This window comes from Felis catus, chromosome B1, assembly GCF_018350175.1.
Source record: "Felis catus isolate Fca126 chromosome B1, F.catus_Fca126_mat1.0, whole genome shotgun sequence".
Classification (NCBI taxonomy): domain Eukaryota; kingdom Metazoa; phylum Chordata; class Mammalia; order Carnivora; family Felidae; genus Felis; species Felis catus.
Genome location: NC_058371.1, coordinates 120,834,914 through 120,852,540, shown reverse-complemented (window position 1 = coordinate 120,852,540; position 17,627 = coordinate 120,834,914). Strand labels below are relative to the sequence as shown.

General features: G+C 38.9%; 1 protein-coding gene across 4 annotated transcripts in view; it reads right to left on the bottom strand.

Annotated features, from left to right (window-relative positions):
* Window positions 1–11,538: 11,538 nt before the first annotated feature.
* PPP3CA (protein phosphatase 3 catalytic subunit alpha) overlaps window positions 11,539–17,627 on the bottom strand; it is a 325,335-nt gene continuing 319,246 nt past the window's right edge. For 3 of the 4 annotated variants that reach the window (XM_003985136.5, XM_045056052.1, XM_019829166.3), the window contains 2 exons: window positions 16,484–16,513; window positions 11,539–13,288 (listed from right to left, as the gene is read on the bottom strand). In XM_003985136.5, coding sequence (XP_003985185.1) covers window positions 13,092–13,288; window positions 16,484–16,513 — 227 coding nt within the window. In that variant the 3' untranslated portion in view covers window positions 11,539–13,091. The remainder of the gene's footprint in view (window positions 13,289–16,483; window positions 16,514–17,627) is intronic. The other variant, XM_003985137.5, reaches the window with a different exon arrangement.

Sequence of the window (17,627 nt, the reverse complement as noted above, 5' to 3'; positions counted from 1 at the left end):
AGTTAAAGAAGAGAAGTTCAATTTCTATGCTAAATTAAAGACAGCAGGGGTGCCTGGGTGGCTCAGTTGGTTAAGTGTCTGACTTTGGCTCAGGTCGAGATCTCACGGTTGGTAGGTTCGAGCCTCCTGTCAGGCTCTGTGCTGACAGCTCAGAGCCTGGAGACTGCTTCAGATTCTGTGTGCCGCCGCCGCCCCCCCCGCCCCCCCCCGTTCATGCTCTTCTCTCTCTGTCTCTCAAAAATGAATAAACGTAAAAAAATCTTTTAAAGAAAATAAATTATACACAGCAACTTTCCATCATTGTTTTGGGGGGAGGGGTAGTTTATCTGTTAACTTAAGTGGCTTAGTTTACACACAATATCCACTCCTTGCAAAAAGTCTTGGTAATAGGCAGTCAAAAACATTTGTTATGAAAATAATTCACCATCTTCTAAGCAGGTTCACCAAAGCATCAGTTCCGCCTTAGGATAGGGTCTGCAAGGTTTTCAAGTGGTAATGTTCCTTACAAGATAAAAAGTATATTGGAAAAAGAATTAAAAGCAAGGGAAAAGAAGAGTTGCAGCACCGATGGCCTGATTTGTAATGGGAAAAGAGGTCAGGAGTAATATAGCATTCCATTTCATTTCTAAGATGAAAAATACCTACATATTGGCAGAAAAGGTCTGTTCTTCTGATTCAGCCAAGAAGGTCAGGTCAAAACTTTATCTTTTAAAGAAATAGATCAGGTAATTGGTTGTTGAAAGTAATTGAAAGTTGGCACAATTGGAGAACCATTTCCCCTGAAGACTCACTCCTTTTAAACTGAGCAAATGTCAGAACCAGACATTAAAAAGCTAATGTTTGTCTTCTAATTCTCAAAGACTTTATTGTGTGTATTTCCTGTGGACTTGTGTACATGAACTTTCTTAGGTTTGAGTAAACGGTTCATACCAGGCTGCCTGTGACCACTGATCCCTTAAATGGAAGCAACGTTTCAGAAATTATTAGTGGACTTGAAATGGAAGGAACCATTTGTAACTCTTTCAGACCCAACACCCTCTTTTTGTAACAATCGTTCTTTGTGTATTAGTATTTGACTTCTGTTAATTATTTTAAACAAAGACACACAATATAACACAAATAAGGGCCTTCATCTCTTCAAATCCCACTTTTTCCTCAGGCAAAAAAAAAAATGTATATATCTACCTATAGGTGATTGAATGGATCACATTTTTTTTAAAGAACATTTGCATTGCTATCACTTTGAGCTTTTCAGAAAAAATGTCACCAATTATGACATTACCATTGTTTTGGGGGAATAAAAGGATTTTTTTGTTATTTGGGGTTTTGATTCTTCTCTTTTAAAGATCTAATTAAACCATGTACAGGACTTTAAAAATTCAAGTACTACTAAACGGCTTTCAACATAAGCAACATTGCACTCTGTATATCTTCCAGCTGCTCAATACCTACTCCTTGCCGATAACTATTTTCAACGCATAGCTGTTTATTCTGGTATATACCTCAATATTAATAAATACTATGTTTATGCTATTATTTCTTTTTTAGCTTTATTGAGGTATAATTGATAAATAAAATTATATTTAAAGTGAACATCATGATGACTTGATATATATCTAGTGAAATGATTCCCCCATCTAGTTAATTAGCACATCCATCACCTCACATATTTATCTTTTCCTGTGTGTGTGAGAACATTTAAGTGCTACTGTCTTAAAAATTTCAGTTTTACACTGGTGTTACCAACGATAGTCACCATGTTGCACATGAAATCTTCAGATTTTATTTATCTTAAAGTATTATTCATCTTAGGGGAGCCTGGGTGGCTCAGTCGGTTAAGTGACCGACTTCAGCTCAGGTTATGATCTCACGGTTTGTGAGTTTGAGCCCCACCTTGGGCTCTGTGCTGACAGTTCAGAGCCTGGAGCCTGCTTCAGATTCTGTCTCACTCTCTCTCTGCCCCCTCCCCCACTTGTGCATACTCTCTCTCAAAAATAAATAAACTTAAAAGAATATTATTCATCTTATTTATTTATCAAAAAAATTGTTAACTATGTGTGGTGATGGATGTTAACTAAACTTATTGTGATGATCATTTTACATTATATATACATATATTTTTTTACATTATATATATACATATATATATTTTACATTATATATATACATATATATATCAAATATATATATATACATATATATGATATATATATATCAAATCATTATGTTGTACACATAAAACTAATGCAACATTATAGGTCAATTATATCTCAACAAAAAGATGAAGTTTTTGTCACTTAAAAAATTTTAATTTATATACAGTAAAATTAGCTTCTGTTTTGATGTACAGTTCTGAGTGTTAACACGCGTATAGATTCACATAAGCATCACCACAATCAAGTCAAAGAACAGTTCCATCACACCAAAAAATCCCCTCATCTTGAGCCGCCCTCGCCCACATCCTAATCTCTGAGAACCACTGATGGAGCTGAAACCTGTCACAGCAGCTTTGCCTTTTCCAGAATGTCACATGAATAAAATCACACAGCGTGTAATCTTTTGAGACTGGCTTCTGTAAGGGCTCAATTCTTCACTCTGTTTTTACAGATCTTGTGACAGCTTTTGTTCCAGACTATCTCTGAGGCCTTTGCTATGATAATCTCAAGGCTGTTGGCTAAAATCGAGGTAGGTGTTCCCTCGGAGGCAGAGGGTAGATTTATTTACTGACCAGGATTGTAATGATTATAAGGCAAACGTTGGGTAGGATTGCTTGAGGCCCGTTTATAAGACTGGGTTTTCTGAGGTGGAGTTCCTCTGCTGTGACAAAAAATCCACAGTCTTTTCTCTCTCTCTCTCTCTCTCTCACCTGGATCTGCCTCTGTGTCCCTGGGTTAGGGGCTAGGGGAACTGATTTGAACATTCACCTTATGCTATGCATGCTGCTGTGCTGTGGGTAACAAAGGCCTTTGTCTCTGACCTAGGAGTCTCCTGTCTTCTGCCCCACCTATGAAACTGTGGCAGGCTAAATTGTTCCCTTGAGAGGACAGTAAGACTTCAGACTCTTCATAATTATTTAAAATTGTTTTTAATCTTTATTTTTGAGAGAGAGGCAGCATGTGAGCAGGGGAAGAGCAGAGAGAAGGAGACACAGAATCTGAAGCAGGCTCCAGGCTCCGAGCTGCCAGCACAGAGCCTGACGTGGGGCTCGAACTCACAATCTGTGAGATCATGACCTGAGCTGAAGTCGGACGCTCAACTGACTGAGCCACCCAGGTGCCCCCAGACTCTTCATAATTCTTGATGCTTCTTCCATTTGGCACTGTGTGTTTTGGATCTTACATGTACCATTTGTGCATTAGTCTCCTAGGCCTGTCGTAACAAAGTCCTGCAAACTGGGTGGCTTAAAGCAATAGAAATTTAGAGGCCTCTGTGCCCCTCTCTCTGCCCCTCTCCCCCTCTCAAAAATAAACATTAAAAAACAATAGAAGTTTATTGTCTTCCAGTTCTTGAGGTTAGAAGTCTGAAATCAAGGTGTAGGCAAGGTGTTGTTCCTCTGAAACTTGTAGGGGAATCTCTCCTTGCTTCTACCTAGCTGCTGGTGGTTTGCAAGCAATCCCTTGGCTTGCAAGGAGTCCCTTGGCTTGTAACTGCATAACTCCAATCTCCGTCTTGGTCATTGGATGACATTTTCCCTGTGTGTCTCTGTCTTCACATGAGCACCAGTCATATTGGGTTAGGGGTCCAACCTACTTTAATAATGACCTCATCTTAACTGATTACATCTGCAACAATCCTATTTCTAAATAGGGTCACTTTTTTAGGTACTAGGGGTAGGAGGGATTTCAACACATCCTTTGGGCAAGGGGACACAATTCAATCCAGAACAAACAGTTCGTTTCTCTTTATTGCTAAGTAGTATTCCATTAAATTGGAGGTACCACCTTTTGTTTATCTATTTGCCTGTTGAAGGACACTTGGGGTGTTGTTTCCAAGTTTCAGTAATTTTGAGTGACACTGCTATAAACATTTGTGTACAGAGTTTTGTATGAGCATAGCATTCTTTTCTTTAAGGTAAATATCTAAGAGGGGCTTTCTGGGTCAAAATGGTACCTTTATCTGAAACTGCTTAACATTTTAAGAAACTGTTTTCCAAAGTGGCTGCAACATTTTGGATCCCCTCAAGCAGTGTATGAGAGTTCCAGTTGCCCTGCATCCACACAAGAAGTTGAAGTTATCATTTAAAAAACTTTCGCTGAATGTGTGTGCATGTGTGTGTGACCATTCAAAGAGCCATTTGGTGCCATCCCACTGTGACTTTACTTTGTATTTCCCTAGTGACTAATGATGTTGAACACCTTTTCATGTGTGCATTTGCCACTCATATATCTTGTTTGGTGTGATTGTTCACATCTTTTGCTCATTTTTAAAATTGGTTTGTTTGGTTGTTGTATTTGGAGAGATTTGTTTTTTTTTTTTAATTTTTTTAACTTTTTTTTTATTTATTTTTGAGACACAGAGAGACAGCATGAATGGGGGAGGGGCAGAGAGAGAGGGAGACACAGAATCGGAAGCAGGCTCCAGGCTCTGAGCCATCAGCCCAGAGCCCGACGCGGGGCTCGAACCCACGGACTGCGAGATCGTGACCTGAGCTGAAGTCGAACACTTAACCGACTGAGCCACCCAGGCGCCCCTGGAGAGATTTGTATACATTCTGTATACAAGTTACTTGATAGAGAAATGATTTGAACACATTGCCTCCCAGACTATGGTTTACTATGGTGTTTCATTTTCTTGATGCCCTGTGCAAGGCAAAAACATTGTAATTTTGGTGAAGTTCAATTTATTATTTTTCTTTTCTTGTATAGCTTTGTGGTTTTTAGTGTCATACGTGTGAAATCTCTGCCAAACCCAATGTCACAGAAATACATCCCTGTGCTTTCATGTAAAGATTTTATATCTTGTGTTTTTAAATTTTTAAAAACATTTTTTAAGTTTTGTTTTATTTTTGAGAAAGAGAAAGAGAGACAGCGCAAGTGAGGGAGGGGCAGAGAGAGAGAGAGGGAGACAGAGAATCCCCAGCAGGTTCCACCTCATGGAGCCAGATGCAGGACTTGAACTCATGCAACTGTGAGATCATGATCCGAGCTGAAATCAAGAGTTGGACATTTAACTGAATGGGACACCCAGGTGCCCCTATAGCTTGTGTTTTTAAGTTTGAGTACCACCGTTTGAGTATGATCCATTTTGAGTTAACTTTGCATAAGGTGTGATGCGGAATTTACTTATTTTTTTTGCCAGTGTCATTTGATGAAAAAGTTATCCTTTATTCATAGACCTGTCTTTGTACATTTCTCAATTGACCATTTGTGTGTGTCTATTTCTGGACTCTATTTTGTTTCATAGATTTATGCTTCTATTCTTTCATCAATACCACGCTATTTTGATTACTGTAGGGTTCAAGTATATTTAAAAATTGAAGCATAATATATATATATATTTAAAAATAAAAATATGTTTAAAAACCAAAAATGGTTTGGCTATTCTAAATCATTCTCCTTTCAATAGAGATTTTAAAATCAACTTGTCTATGTCTAGAAGAAAATCCTGCTAAGGTTTTTATTGCAATTGCATTAAATCTGTAGACTCATTTGAGAAGAATTGACATCTTAAGTATGTTGAGTTTCCAAATCCATGAACTCAGCATGTCTCTCCATTTCTTGAAATCTTTTTTGCTTTATTTCACTAGCACCTTATAGTTTTATAATTTTTGCTTTCAATTGTCATGCATATCTTAAATAAGTTAAGATACCAAAAAAGTCTATTACTTTAACTCCAATAGTTATTGATACTCTTTAAAATTCACTCAGTAACTTTCCTTTTGCTGTTTCTATCAATCTTAAAATACTGTATCTTACACTTTGTCCAATCCTTATTAGGCCCCTACATAGAAAGATAAAACTTAGCCAAAAAAAACAAAAACAAAAAACACCCCCCAAAAAAACACCTTCATAAATATTATCCTTTTTCCTTGCTCCTTTAGATTGACTTTGACTCTGCCAAGTTAGAGGTTGCATGGCTGTGGTAAGAAAGAACTTCATCTTTACTTTATTTATGAGTTACTTTGGCAGTATTTTTCAGTGGTCAGGTAGTGTTGTGTTAGAAAGCTATGCCAGCAGCTGTGACTGTCCTTTGGAATCATGAAGACAGAAGCCAAAAGAAAAATGGTGTGAGACGAAGGCTGGAAAAAGCCTAGGTCATTGATGATAATGTTAAGCCACCCACCAAATCCTAGGACCACACAGTCCCAGATGTCCTTGTCAGTAACTGTACGTGTTAGCATGGCTTGAGCACAGTTAATCAGGAATTTGGTTACTTGCAGTTGAAAGACCTCCTGATACAAATAACTGATGTGGCCCCACTCTTGCCTACCATTCTCTTTGTGCACCCCACCCTTCTTATGTTTTAACCACAGGGGTTGACATAGGGTTTTTCTGGAATTTCTCCTTTGCTCTTACTTTTTCTCCCAGGCTGGAGTGTCTTCCACTTTCCTTCCTAACTTCCCTCTTCTACCAATCTGCCTTCACAGGAAGGTTCCAATCAAATGTCATTTCTTCTAGGAGAACTTTCTGACCATGCATACCTTCCCAATGCCAGCTCACACGTACGTGTTCACACACACACACACACACACACACACAGTTTTCATCTGCAGAATATTTATCGTAGGCACTCATGCGATGCAGCATATGGCTGAATGCCACAGCAAAACCTGAGGTTTATTGAGTGGTTATTTTGTGCCAGCCACCAGGATGAGTACTTTCTTTGCTTTGTCCTTAATCCCTATGGAAAGTTTAGGAATTAATTACTCTTATTGCCCTCATTTTACCAAGGAACAAATCAGGTTTAAAGAGGCTTCAGCAAGTTTCTCAAGGTCACACAGATAACCATTGAGGAGCAGAGCTATAAATATTCCAAACTAGGTCTGACTCCAGACCGGAACTTCTGTAGGGAACATTACACGGAAGTGAGTATGTGTGGCACGGAACGTTGCTTTATCTTCATGCTACTGCATCTCGTGAGAGGAAAGACGGTCTCGAATTTCATTGTGTTCTCTCTGTGCATGTGCCTAGCACCGAAGAGACGGTAACGGGCACCAGTTAATCAAAAGGCAGTCATCCTCTCGGAGGGCCAGAGCTCCCACCTGCTCACCCCCAGCACTGTCCCAGGCCCTAGTTGAGGTCTTCTCTACAAACACACCTATCTTTATTTAGCCTTTGGCCACCCCTGTCAGAACTGTGAGAAGCTCATTCTCACTATGGTGTTAGCAATGGACAATGGCTGTGGTTTCCTTCTGTATGTGTATTTCTTAATGGGCTTTTGGAGAAAGCGCTGTTGAACCCAAAGGAAGGGCTCTTTCCTGGTAAGACTTCAAGTATATTATGAGATTCTTGAAGATAAACTGTGCTTCAAGAAGCATTGTTTGAACAAATTATGGAAAGCTGGTTGTTGGAGTGGGCGGGCTGGTGTGCAAGCAGTTGTGTTTTGAACATGAGAGCATTTCATTCTCTTCAAGACACATGAGGCTTTTTGACTGATTCCTCACAGAGAGGCATCCAGATACTTTACCACCCTAATCTCCTTTTTCTGGGTCAAGTATTATAAATTTAAAAATGCCACTGCCTTCTCCCCAGTACCCATTTAGTAGCCAGTGTTGAGGTTTACATAAATACTTAACTAACTGCCATATTTTCTTCTAAGTTCATATTCATTAAGCAACTGTAAATGAAAATTAAATTCATTATACATAATTAGGTGTAGCAACAATGGTAAAAATACTTGTCCATACTAGATTTTGTTGAATTGGAAATATAGGGCTGAATTTTAAATTTGCTATAGAAATAAAGTAGAGCACGGTTTCTCAAACTTTTCTGATCATAAAAATTTTGGTGGATACTTATTAAAATATAGACCTCACTCCAGACCTTCAGGCCCAAGAAGATACTCATTGAGAAAGAGTTGGGCATACTGAACTGGGGTAAGTGTTTCAGCCATCCTTCAATGAAGATTTGGCACTTTGACTTTGGGACAAGCCACTTCACAAGACCATGAAATGAAAAACACTTTTCTTCTATTTCCCTACTTGCCCTTCTTGCAAAAAACATTATGCCAGCCACTGTTACATGCTGAGAAAACAAAGATAAGCCCCAATTCTCACTGGAGAGTCAAAGACAATAAACAATTATACACAGTGTGTTAAGTGTTAAAATAGAGATAGTACAGGATACTATGCATTTACAGAGGAGGAAATGCCTCGTCTGAGTAAGGCAAATTCCATCTCTGTAAAAGTGAGGTCATTCCACATAGATGATGTATGAATAAAGACTCAGAGGCTTAAAGAAACCTGGTGTTTTCTGAGCTTCTTGAAATGTCTGGCATGGCTGAAGCTCAGGGTCAAGTTGGGGAAAGTGGGGGAGGACGAGGCTGGTGAGAGTCAGGTTGTGAACAGCCTTACACACCACCTTGAAGAGGTTGGACTTAGTCTTGTAGACAAGAAGGTGCTGTTGGGAAGAAACCTAGCTATCCCTGCACTTGGTATAAAACGACTTCAAAATATAACCTTACAAGAACACCTTAGGACTGGATTTGTTCAGAGCTAATATTCTACCACAGTTCGGTGCTTTGTTCATCTAGTGGGGACACCTCTCAGCTGACATCTTACAGAGAAGCACGATGTGCAAAACAGATAAAAAGGCTGCTTTGGTTGATGCAGGAAACTCAGCCCCACGACGGTGTTCCTGTAAACACACGGTTCTAGGGAACAGTTTGCAAATCAAAGTTCTAGACTCTCAAGAGACTGAATAATTGAATGGATATTTAGAATCTACTGTTGAAGGGTAGCTTGAATATTATCTTTGAAGAAAGCCCTTCAACTATGTCTAGTATAGCTTCTTGTGCGCAGCATCGTGCAGGAGATGCTCGTGGCACTGGGTAGAGTCTGCCTAGGTATTAACATTTCCAGTGAAGAAAGGTACCCACATTCTTCTGTAGTTTACCTTCTGCTGAAGCAGCTTCATTCATTAGCAACTTGTGCTTTATGACAAGTAGGTGTTTTTTTCCAATTTAAGCAAGGTCTTTTGGAATAACCAACCCAATAGTATAGCGATCATGTCAACTTCTATTCATTTTTCAGTTTTCTTCAATCTTTATTTAAAACAGACCCTCTCCCCGGCTGGGTCTCCACTCTCCTACATACATGCATTCCGATATGTCAATGTTGCCTCTTGAAAATGTGATCGCCAGAAAGAGGTTCAAAATTTCTTTCCCTACTTCTTGCCTCCCATCACTACATATGCATTTATGGAAAAGTGCATTTATCATGAAAGGGCCTCACCAGGGACTTGTCTTGTTAACATTACCATAAAATATATCAAGAAGGAATATCCATGAAACAGAGGCAAAATGGCATTAAAATGCATGTTAAGCCAGCCATTGACTCACTATCTGATGTAATGTTAACATTTAACATCATAACAAACACTGATATATTGTCCTGATTGCCACTCTCTGCATGTGTGTGTTGTGGAAAAAAATAAGAGTCTAGAAGAAGAGTGAGAGAACATAGTAGAGACTTGATGTTTGTTGAATGAATGAAGTGGAAAGCCACACACCAAGGGAAATGGCCATATCTTTAGTTTGGGGAGCTCAGATTTGTTGAACTCAAGGGGCTTCCAACTTTGAAGAAATACAGGCAGTCAGGCAGGGCAAACTGAAAGGTCTCTGCTTCTTCACTGAGTGTGACAAGGGGGATCCAGTGAGTGGGACATGAAGTAGTCCAGTAAAAGTGTGAGACATTTTAGGAAGGCCATCCCCACCATCCTTCCTGTGGTGCTGGCTTCACGTTGGGGCCTTGTTTCAAGACAGAAAATTGGATGGGTACTAAAGTTGATTTCCCATGAATGTGATGAGCTGGGGGGCGGGAGAAGAAATGTTTCAGCACAAGATCACTCTGGGGGCTGTAGTGTCACCATGACACTGTCTGGGCTGATGACATAAGACACTTCCACTTTGACACTCTACCCTAAGCCATGCCACTGTCCATGTACAGGGACGTCCCCCACCTCACCGCTTTGTTCCCCTCATCATACAAGTTTAGTTTCTGAAGATTTTTCTTTCTTCAAAAATATTTTAAAAGAATAAAAGTAGAGGATACTTTGGATAAGAAATATTGCCAACCTAAGGTCGGTCAAATCTAGCTCTTACTCCTTAAAAAGCTAGATGACAAGTCAGCACTGAGTTTGAACCTCTCAAGAGGTAAGTCACCTTAGGGGAGGGTGAAGGAGGGGACAGGAGGCTGTTTCTGTGAGTGTGTGTGCGGGCACGCACGCGTGTGTGCGTGTACAGCCAAAGGTCCATTGCATAAATAACTCAAAAATCCAACAGTTTCTCCAAAAGTGAAGGAGAAAGCTCTAATAACTGATGATCTGCCAGCGTTCTCTTTTTTGGAGAAATAACTTCAGTTCTCCGTTGATCTCTTTGGTAGACTGAGCTATTCTGAAAAAATATACAGCATTACTTTCTTAACTACTGACCAGAAAGACGAAGCAATACTCACATCAACTCCTTATTTTAATGTCAAATGTTTATTTCTATGCCATAGTTGCCTCAGCACAATTTGTAAAAGAAAGGAATCCCCCCAAACGAATTTTTTTCTTCTTCTTCTTCTTTTTTTTTTTTTTGGGTCAGGATATTTTCTCTGCAGTTATAAGAAAGAAAATAAACACCTCAGTATCAGAATTACCATTTCTTTCACATCGTTCTAATAGGCTGCATCTAAATATTTTCCTTGGATGTCATTTTTTAAGGATGGAAAAATATCCAGAGGAAAACGTGTTTGTGGTCATTAAAATGAATTTGGGATAGTCTTTGTCAGAGAATATATCTAGAACATCTTGGTTCTGGTACACTATATCACTAATTGCCATATTCTTTAATTATTTAATGTCACAAGCATACTTTATTAACATAAAACAAAGTGCACTGAAAATGAACAATGTGAGAAACAAACTGGAATCTGGTGTATCTTAAATCTTCGGGTGATTAGATATTAGCCGAAGTGCCAGAATACAAATTTCACATCCATACAAATGCAACTCTCTTCTGTGATGAAAATGCACTTAGCAGCTTAGTTCTTTTCGCTTTAGCAGACAGGGCATCCAATACAACTGAAACAACCTGATAACAATTTTTGTTTTTCAATAAAAAGGAATGCTCTGGTTTCTTAACTGGCTCCCACATTCGAGGGAGCCAGAAGATGGCATTTGCTCTTTTAAATACATTTCTCTTGTCTGATTTGAGACACAAATCCACCAAGATTCTTACAGCGGAAGTAGGCACCCACCACACCTTACGTCACCAGGACCTCGGAGAAGCCTGGTGGAGTAAATCTGTGACGCGTGGTGTGGGCCCAGCACCTAGAAGAGAGCATGGTGGTTGTGAACATAACTCCCTTCAGCAGACTCAGTGAAAGGATGAGAGTTCTTTAAGTTCATGCACATTTTATTGAGTAGTAATATAAAATGCTTTGTCTTTGTCATTGTTACAAGTGCATGCTTTGATTGCCAACATTTCAGAAGTCAAATTACAAAGGCAAGGCTTTAGGCTGTAGTGAATTACTTGGGCACTTATACAATTGTTAAAAAATATGAATGGACTTTTGTTGTTGTTTTCAGAATGAACCAGTTGTAACCCGTAACTGATATACAAAGGGAAAAAAGTGAAAAAAGTACGTATTTTGTGGCACGTGACAGAACAGAACAAAAGAACTAAACCGTGATGACATTAACAGTTACCATGCATTTAGAGTTTCACATGTAACTACAAACTTATTTAAATTTCACAAGGTTTGCTAAACATGCTAACCGTCTATATGTGCACTGACAAGCTTATGTTAAAAACTTTTAAGAATACTCTCCCCTTTAGATTTTTTCAAAGCTTTTTTGATTACAAAATTTCAAAGGCATTAAGCATTTTAGAGAATATAAAGTACGCCAGTATACATATATTTCCAGTATATGTCAGACCACTAAGCGCATTACAGTCCCATACAGGCCGATACAGCCATTTTTTTTTTTCTTAAAAAACATGCATAGGCAGATTTTTTTTTTTTTTACAGAATATAGATGCTTTATCACTGTACTGAATATGGTGTCTTGTTCACTATACTTAAAAATGCACCACTCATAAATATTTAATTCGGCAAGCCACAACCAAGACTTGATTTATCAACAACGAAAAAAAAAAAAACCCTAAGTATAAACAGCAAAAAAAGATAGATGTAATTATTCCAGTTTTTTTTAAAACTTAAAGAAAAGGAAAGATATTCATTGCTAAATTAATAAGATAAGTGTTTATATGGAAAGAAGGGCATTCAAGCACACTAAAGAAACCTGAGGTAAGCATAATCTGTACAAAATTAACCTGTCCTTTTTGGCATTTTAACAAATTTGCAACATTCTTTTTTTTTTTCTTTTTCTGTTTTTTTTTTTTTTTGTTTTTGAAGACTGCCTAATTCATTTTATAGCCATTGTCTGACAAGAGTAGCAAAACATTATCAATAAATAGTCCTTATTTAGTTTGTACATCATTTTGTTAAAAATGTTTGATGTCATCCATTTTTAGTGCTGCAACTGTAAACGTACAATAGAGTAAGAAATTAGACAAAGTTTTCGTGTCCAGTAACATAATAAAAGACCTTTCATTAACCTATCTAGAAGTCCCCAATGCAGTAGGAAAACATGTTCATTCCCCTAACATTGCAGTATATACTAGCGTTAGCTTTCTTTTTAAAGTTTTTTTTCCTATAAGCATTTTTAAAAGGCATACCCCGAAGAGGTGTTTAATCACCACCCCCACCAAAATATAGTTTATTATCTCTCTCCCTCTTTTTTAATGATAGTGTAAACTGAATCCAATTCCTGGCCCCCAGAGCAAATAAGCTACCATCAGAGGCAAGAACACCCAACTGCTGATAGGCAGCAATCCCCATCATGCCCTGCAGCTCAAAAAAAAAAAAAAAAGTGAACAGGAAGTGGTCACTGGATATTGCTGCTATTACTGCCATTGCTGTCCGTGCCGTTAGTCTCTGAGGCGAGAGCCTTGTTGATGGAGTTAAGGTTGGCGTCAGAGGGCATGGCATCTCTGCGAGGTGGCATCCTCTCGTTAATTCGGTCTAAGCCCTTGGCCTCCTCGAAGCTAGTGATCTTATGTTGTGGTGAAAATCCTTTGATGGCTAAACAGAAAATCATTTTAAAAAAAAAAAAAAAAGAGGAAAAATTAGGTTAGCCGGAGGAGAGCAAAGGGCACAGCTTTGCATCAGGTGAGGTTAGAGATTTCGCAGTGAGTGAGGGGGAGTCCTTTAGTAGAGGACAAAATGACGGGACCTGAACACAACACAACAGACTCCTTACCATACCCGAAGATAACCAAAAGGTTTGAAAACAGCCAATGTCTCTTGCCAACCAAAATGTCCTCTTCAAGTGAGTAAAATGTACATTTCTCTGGGTCTTCATGAGACTTTAGATCAACGAAATCCAAAGTGGATAAGTAAGGAAGAGGGTTGCTACCAGGGACAGGTATCTAGACTGAGCATCAACTGTCCACATCATGAGCATGATTACTACATCAAACACCCTAACCTAGACAGACCGTAACACAGCTCTACTTCTGCTATTCCCCTGCACTAACGGCAAATTCAGTAGAGTCAGGTGAGCTAGGTCTAAAAGTCTAGTAGAGGGCTTTAGAGTGGAAGCTAAGAGGAGCTACAAGAGGAATTAACTTTGGGGGCATTGCCATGCCATCTCAGAATCCCAGAAAGACCTTCTTGGTAAACAACTCAATGGTGGCATGAAGAAAAAACAGAAATTATAAACTCCTGCTTCTCCAGCTCATCTTTGGAAGCAAGTGGAGTGGGTGATAAGAGGAACTCAGAAAAAATCATGAGGATGAAGTAGAAAAACGTTGTCTGCCCTTCAGCAGCAAAACGTGATGTTCAGATCAAACTGATGTTCACCTGGTATCCGTTACTGCCTAAATCAAAGAAAAACTCTTTCTTAGTGGATCAGTATAGATATAAGTAAAGTAACGGTTCAAGAATAAGGGGAAAATGCCTTTCATAACTTTCAGCAAAAATGACAGGATTGGTTTGGGCCCTTTTCAGTGAAAGCATGGAATTCTCAAGAGGCAGTTTTTGAGTTTTTTCATTAATTCACCCTTAGTGTGCTCCCGAGATAGACAAGGCATTTGTGCAAGAAACTTAAGGATTTCTTTAGTCAGTGCATGCACCAACCAGTGAGCTGAGAATAAAGTACATAAATGGGCAACCAATGACATCAGTTTGCTTTACTTCCTGTGATGCGCAAGCCAGATATCGAAGGGCCAATCACCAGTGCTGAACTGGGCTGCATCTCCATGGCTGATCAAGGACAATCTCATGGTACCTTTATCCTCCCCACCTTATATGGTGGGGGTGGGGGGGGGTGGGAAGGCAAGTAGTTTCTAGCTGAAACGTTGCCAGCCAGTTCTACAGAAATGTGCAGTGCCTTTTATTAGTATGGATGAGAGTCTTCAAAGATAAACACAGTTGCTTCCAAACTCATTACATGATGAGAAATAGTGTGTTACCCCTCTGCACTTTAAAGGTTAGCAAAATGGTGATTAGTCAATTATGAGAGGAAGAAGATGGGGAAATGGGGAAAGACCAAGGCCCAAAGCAAAGCCTCTTAATTCTTCTCTGAATTGGTAATAAATTGCAAAATAATAGAGCTGTCTAATGAGCACCCACCCTGAAAACGCAATTATTTTGAAGGACAAAATAGTGGCACAGAGTGGTATTCTATTCTTTTTCTAAACCACTGTGAATATCATTTCATCATAATGAATAAATGCAAAAGTTTGTCAAACGTGGTAATTTATGGAACGATTTTATTCATTTCAATGGCAAATGAGGAGGCTCTAGGTTTTAAAAGCCAATAGGCTGAGAGCATAGACATTCAAAATCTAGCTAGAACGATGGATGTGTTCGGAATGGGGCTCCATCTCTACTCAAACTGTCTACTCTGGTACCGAAGAACGTGCTCTGCTGTAGTTGCTGGTCAGACAATGGGTATTAGCAATTTACATTGGTAGTATACTTAACACAACACAGAGTCACAGAAACCACAGAAAACAGCCAAACTATCCACAAGAATGCACACGGCAGATTAGAATTTGCCAAAAGGAATAGAGAATTCCCACGTAAATAGCAGTCGATTCACTGCTATTTAGGAAGCAGTTGTATTTTCTCTTACAGGGCTATCATTTCCCCTACTGTATCCGAATCATATGCAAATTCGACAGTCTAAAGTGGCACTTTTCACATCGTTATCAAAGGACCATCCACACACAATTTTGGGAAAAATAAAAAGTGATCTTGCAAGAACAAAATACAACTGAAGAATTTTGTTTTAAAGGGGAACTTCAAATTATTCTTTTTTAAATAAAATTTCCAGAGGGTATGGCGGGGATAACATTAAAAACGATTTTGATGCGCAGTTCTCTCATAACTGTGTATTTTTTAAGCCCTTGAATTCAAAAGTAGTTTCTACAGGGTCAATGCAGTTGTCCTTGAGTAGGGCTAGGGCACAGTGGGTGATGTACAGTTCTTGGTGTCCTCGACAGCACCTAGCACAGTACCTGATTCAAAGCAGACAGTCAACCGTCTGCTGAGTGAGGACTGGATCATCACTGTTCTCGTAATGGCCACTGCCACAGCCACTGGGTATCTCTGAACTCTTTATAGTATCTTGCTGGTGCTAACTGTCCTACAAATACCAGTAGGTCAAAATTTGTAAGACTCACAGAACTGTTGATCTCATGCACAGCTGTCTCATGTTGGGATATTTCTTAGAGACATAAATTAGTGTTGAACTACAACGAAGCACTATTCAAATGAACACTTTTTTTTTCTTTTTTGCCAGCAACTTCTGAAGACTAGAATTAATAAAGCGATTTTTCTTCTCTCCTTTTCAGTGCTGACTGAAAATGATTTGAGGGAGGGACATGGTTCAGCTCAAGGAATATTATTTTATGCGATATTTGTCGAAACAGCTGCCATAACCCCCACCCCACATCGTTCAAGATATATAATCCTTTGGTTTTCTGTGGCTATACTAGGTTCGTTGTATATACGAAGTCAAACATAGCTTTAAGGGAAAAAAAAAACAAACAAACAAACCATAAAAGGACATTTTCCCCTTTAAAGCAAGAACATTTTGGTTAATACTGAGCCACAACTGTTAGCCCAACACCCACACACTCTGTACAAGCTACAGCAAAATAATAATAATAATAATAATAATAATAATAATAAAATAATAAAAAAAATGAATACACCCAGCAGAGCCCTTATCTGTTGCAGGTACAACAGAAAGGGGACTGGCCAATTTACCTTCATCAGCCTCAATAGCCTCAACAGTAGCTGAAGAGAAGAAAGGGGGTGCAAAATGAATGAGAAAAATGAGCAGAGGATTTTTAATTCTAAGAACAAATCAGTGACGTTCAAGGGAGCTCAGAGTATTAATGTTCCTGTAAGTGCTGGATTCTGGCACAGACAACAAAACGGAAACGGTATAAAGAAAGGAAAAACACAACGAAAATCAGTCTATTCTATGAGCTGGACACACCTATCTGAGTGAACTGGTTTTTGTTCCTTAATAAATGACAAAATGATTAACCCTTGAGGAACACAGGACAGTTTTCTTTTATTTAGATGGAATCGGTAAGAGACTAGGTTACTCTACAATGTACATCTGACACAGAAAGGACAATAAAACCACTGCTATGCCTGGTGATTTAGGATTTTAAAATGCCAGACAAAACGGCAGACCTCGAAGCGGTGTCACAACATCAGTGGCATAATTCACACTATTCAATATTAAATAGCGAGATTCCTAGTGCAGCAGAAAAGTGGAGTGTGTGTCTGTGTGTGTCTGCGTGTGCGCGAATTCAGAGGAACAATCCAATCAATGCATCAAATACAACTTGATGGTGTATGTAACTCTTCAAAGACAAACACCGAGCATGTCTAGAGTGGTGAAGGAGAAGGGGAAAATGGAGGCAATGATGTATGGAGTCTGGACTCCCTTTGCCAGGCAACCCAATTTAAAGTCAGTTTTCCTTCCCGGAATACCATCTTTGGAAATGAAATTCCTGAAATGCTATAATCAACTGGTAACTTGTCAGTTGCAGTAAGAATTCTATCAGCATTTTAAAGAAGAGGCAGTTTAAATACTGAAGCCTCAGCATATTTCAGAGGCAACACTTTAAAAGCCCATTGCTTTATCAGCAATTTTTATAATAAGGTTAGCCTCTGTATTCTCACTAGTACAGGTGTATGAGCCTTTCCACGTTATTAAGGCTAGTTGATATTTCCCTAATTAAGTGCTAAAATGCAAAACTTCTCTGTACCTCCAAAATGTTTAATATTAACATTCTACCCCTTGACTTTAATTTGCATATTTCTTATAATTTAAAGTTGTAAGACTAGAGCAACAGCCAAATGTGCGCTACAATTTCCTTACAGTGCCTTCTAA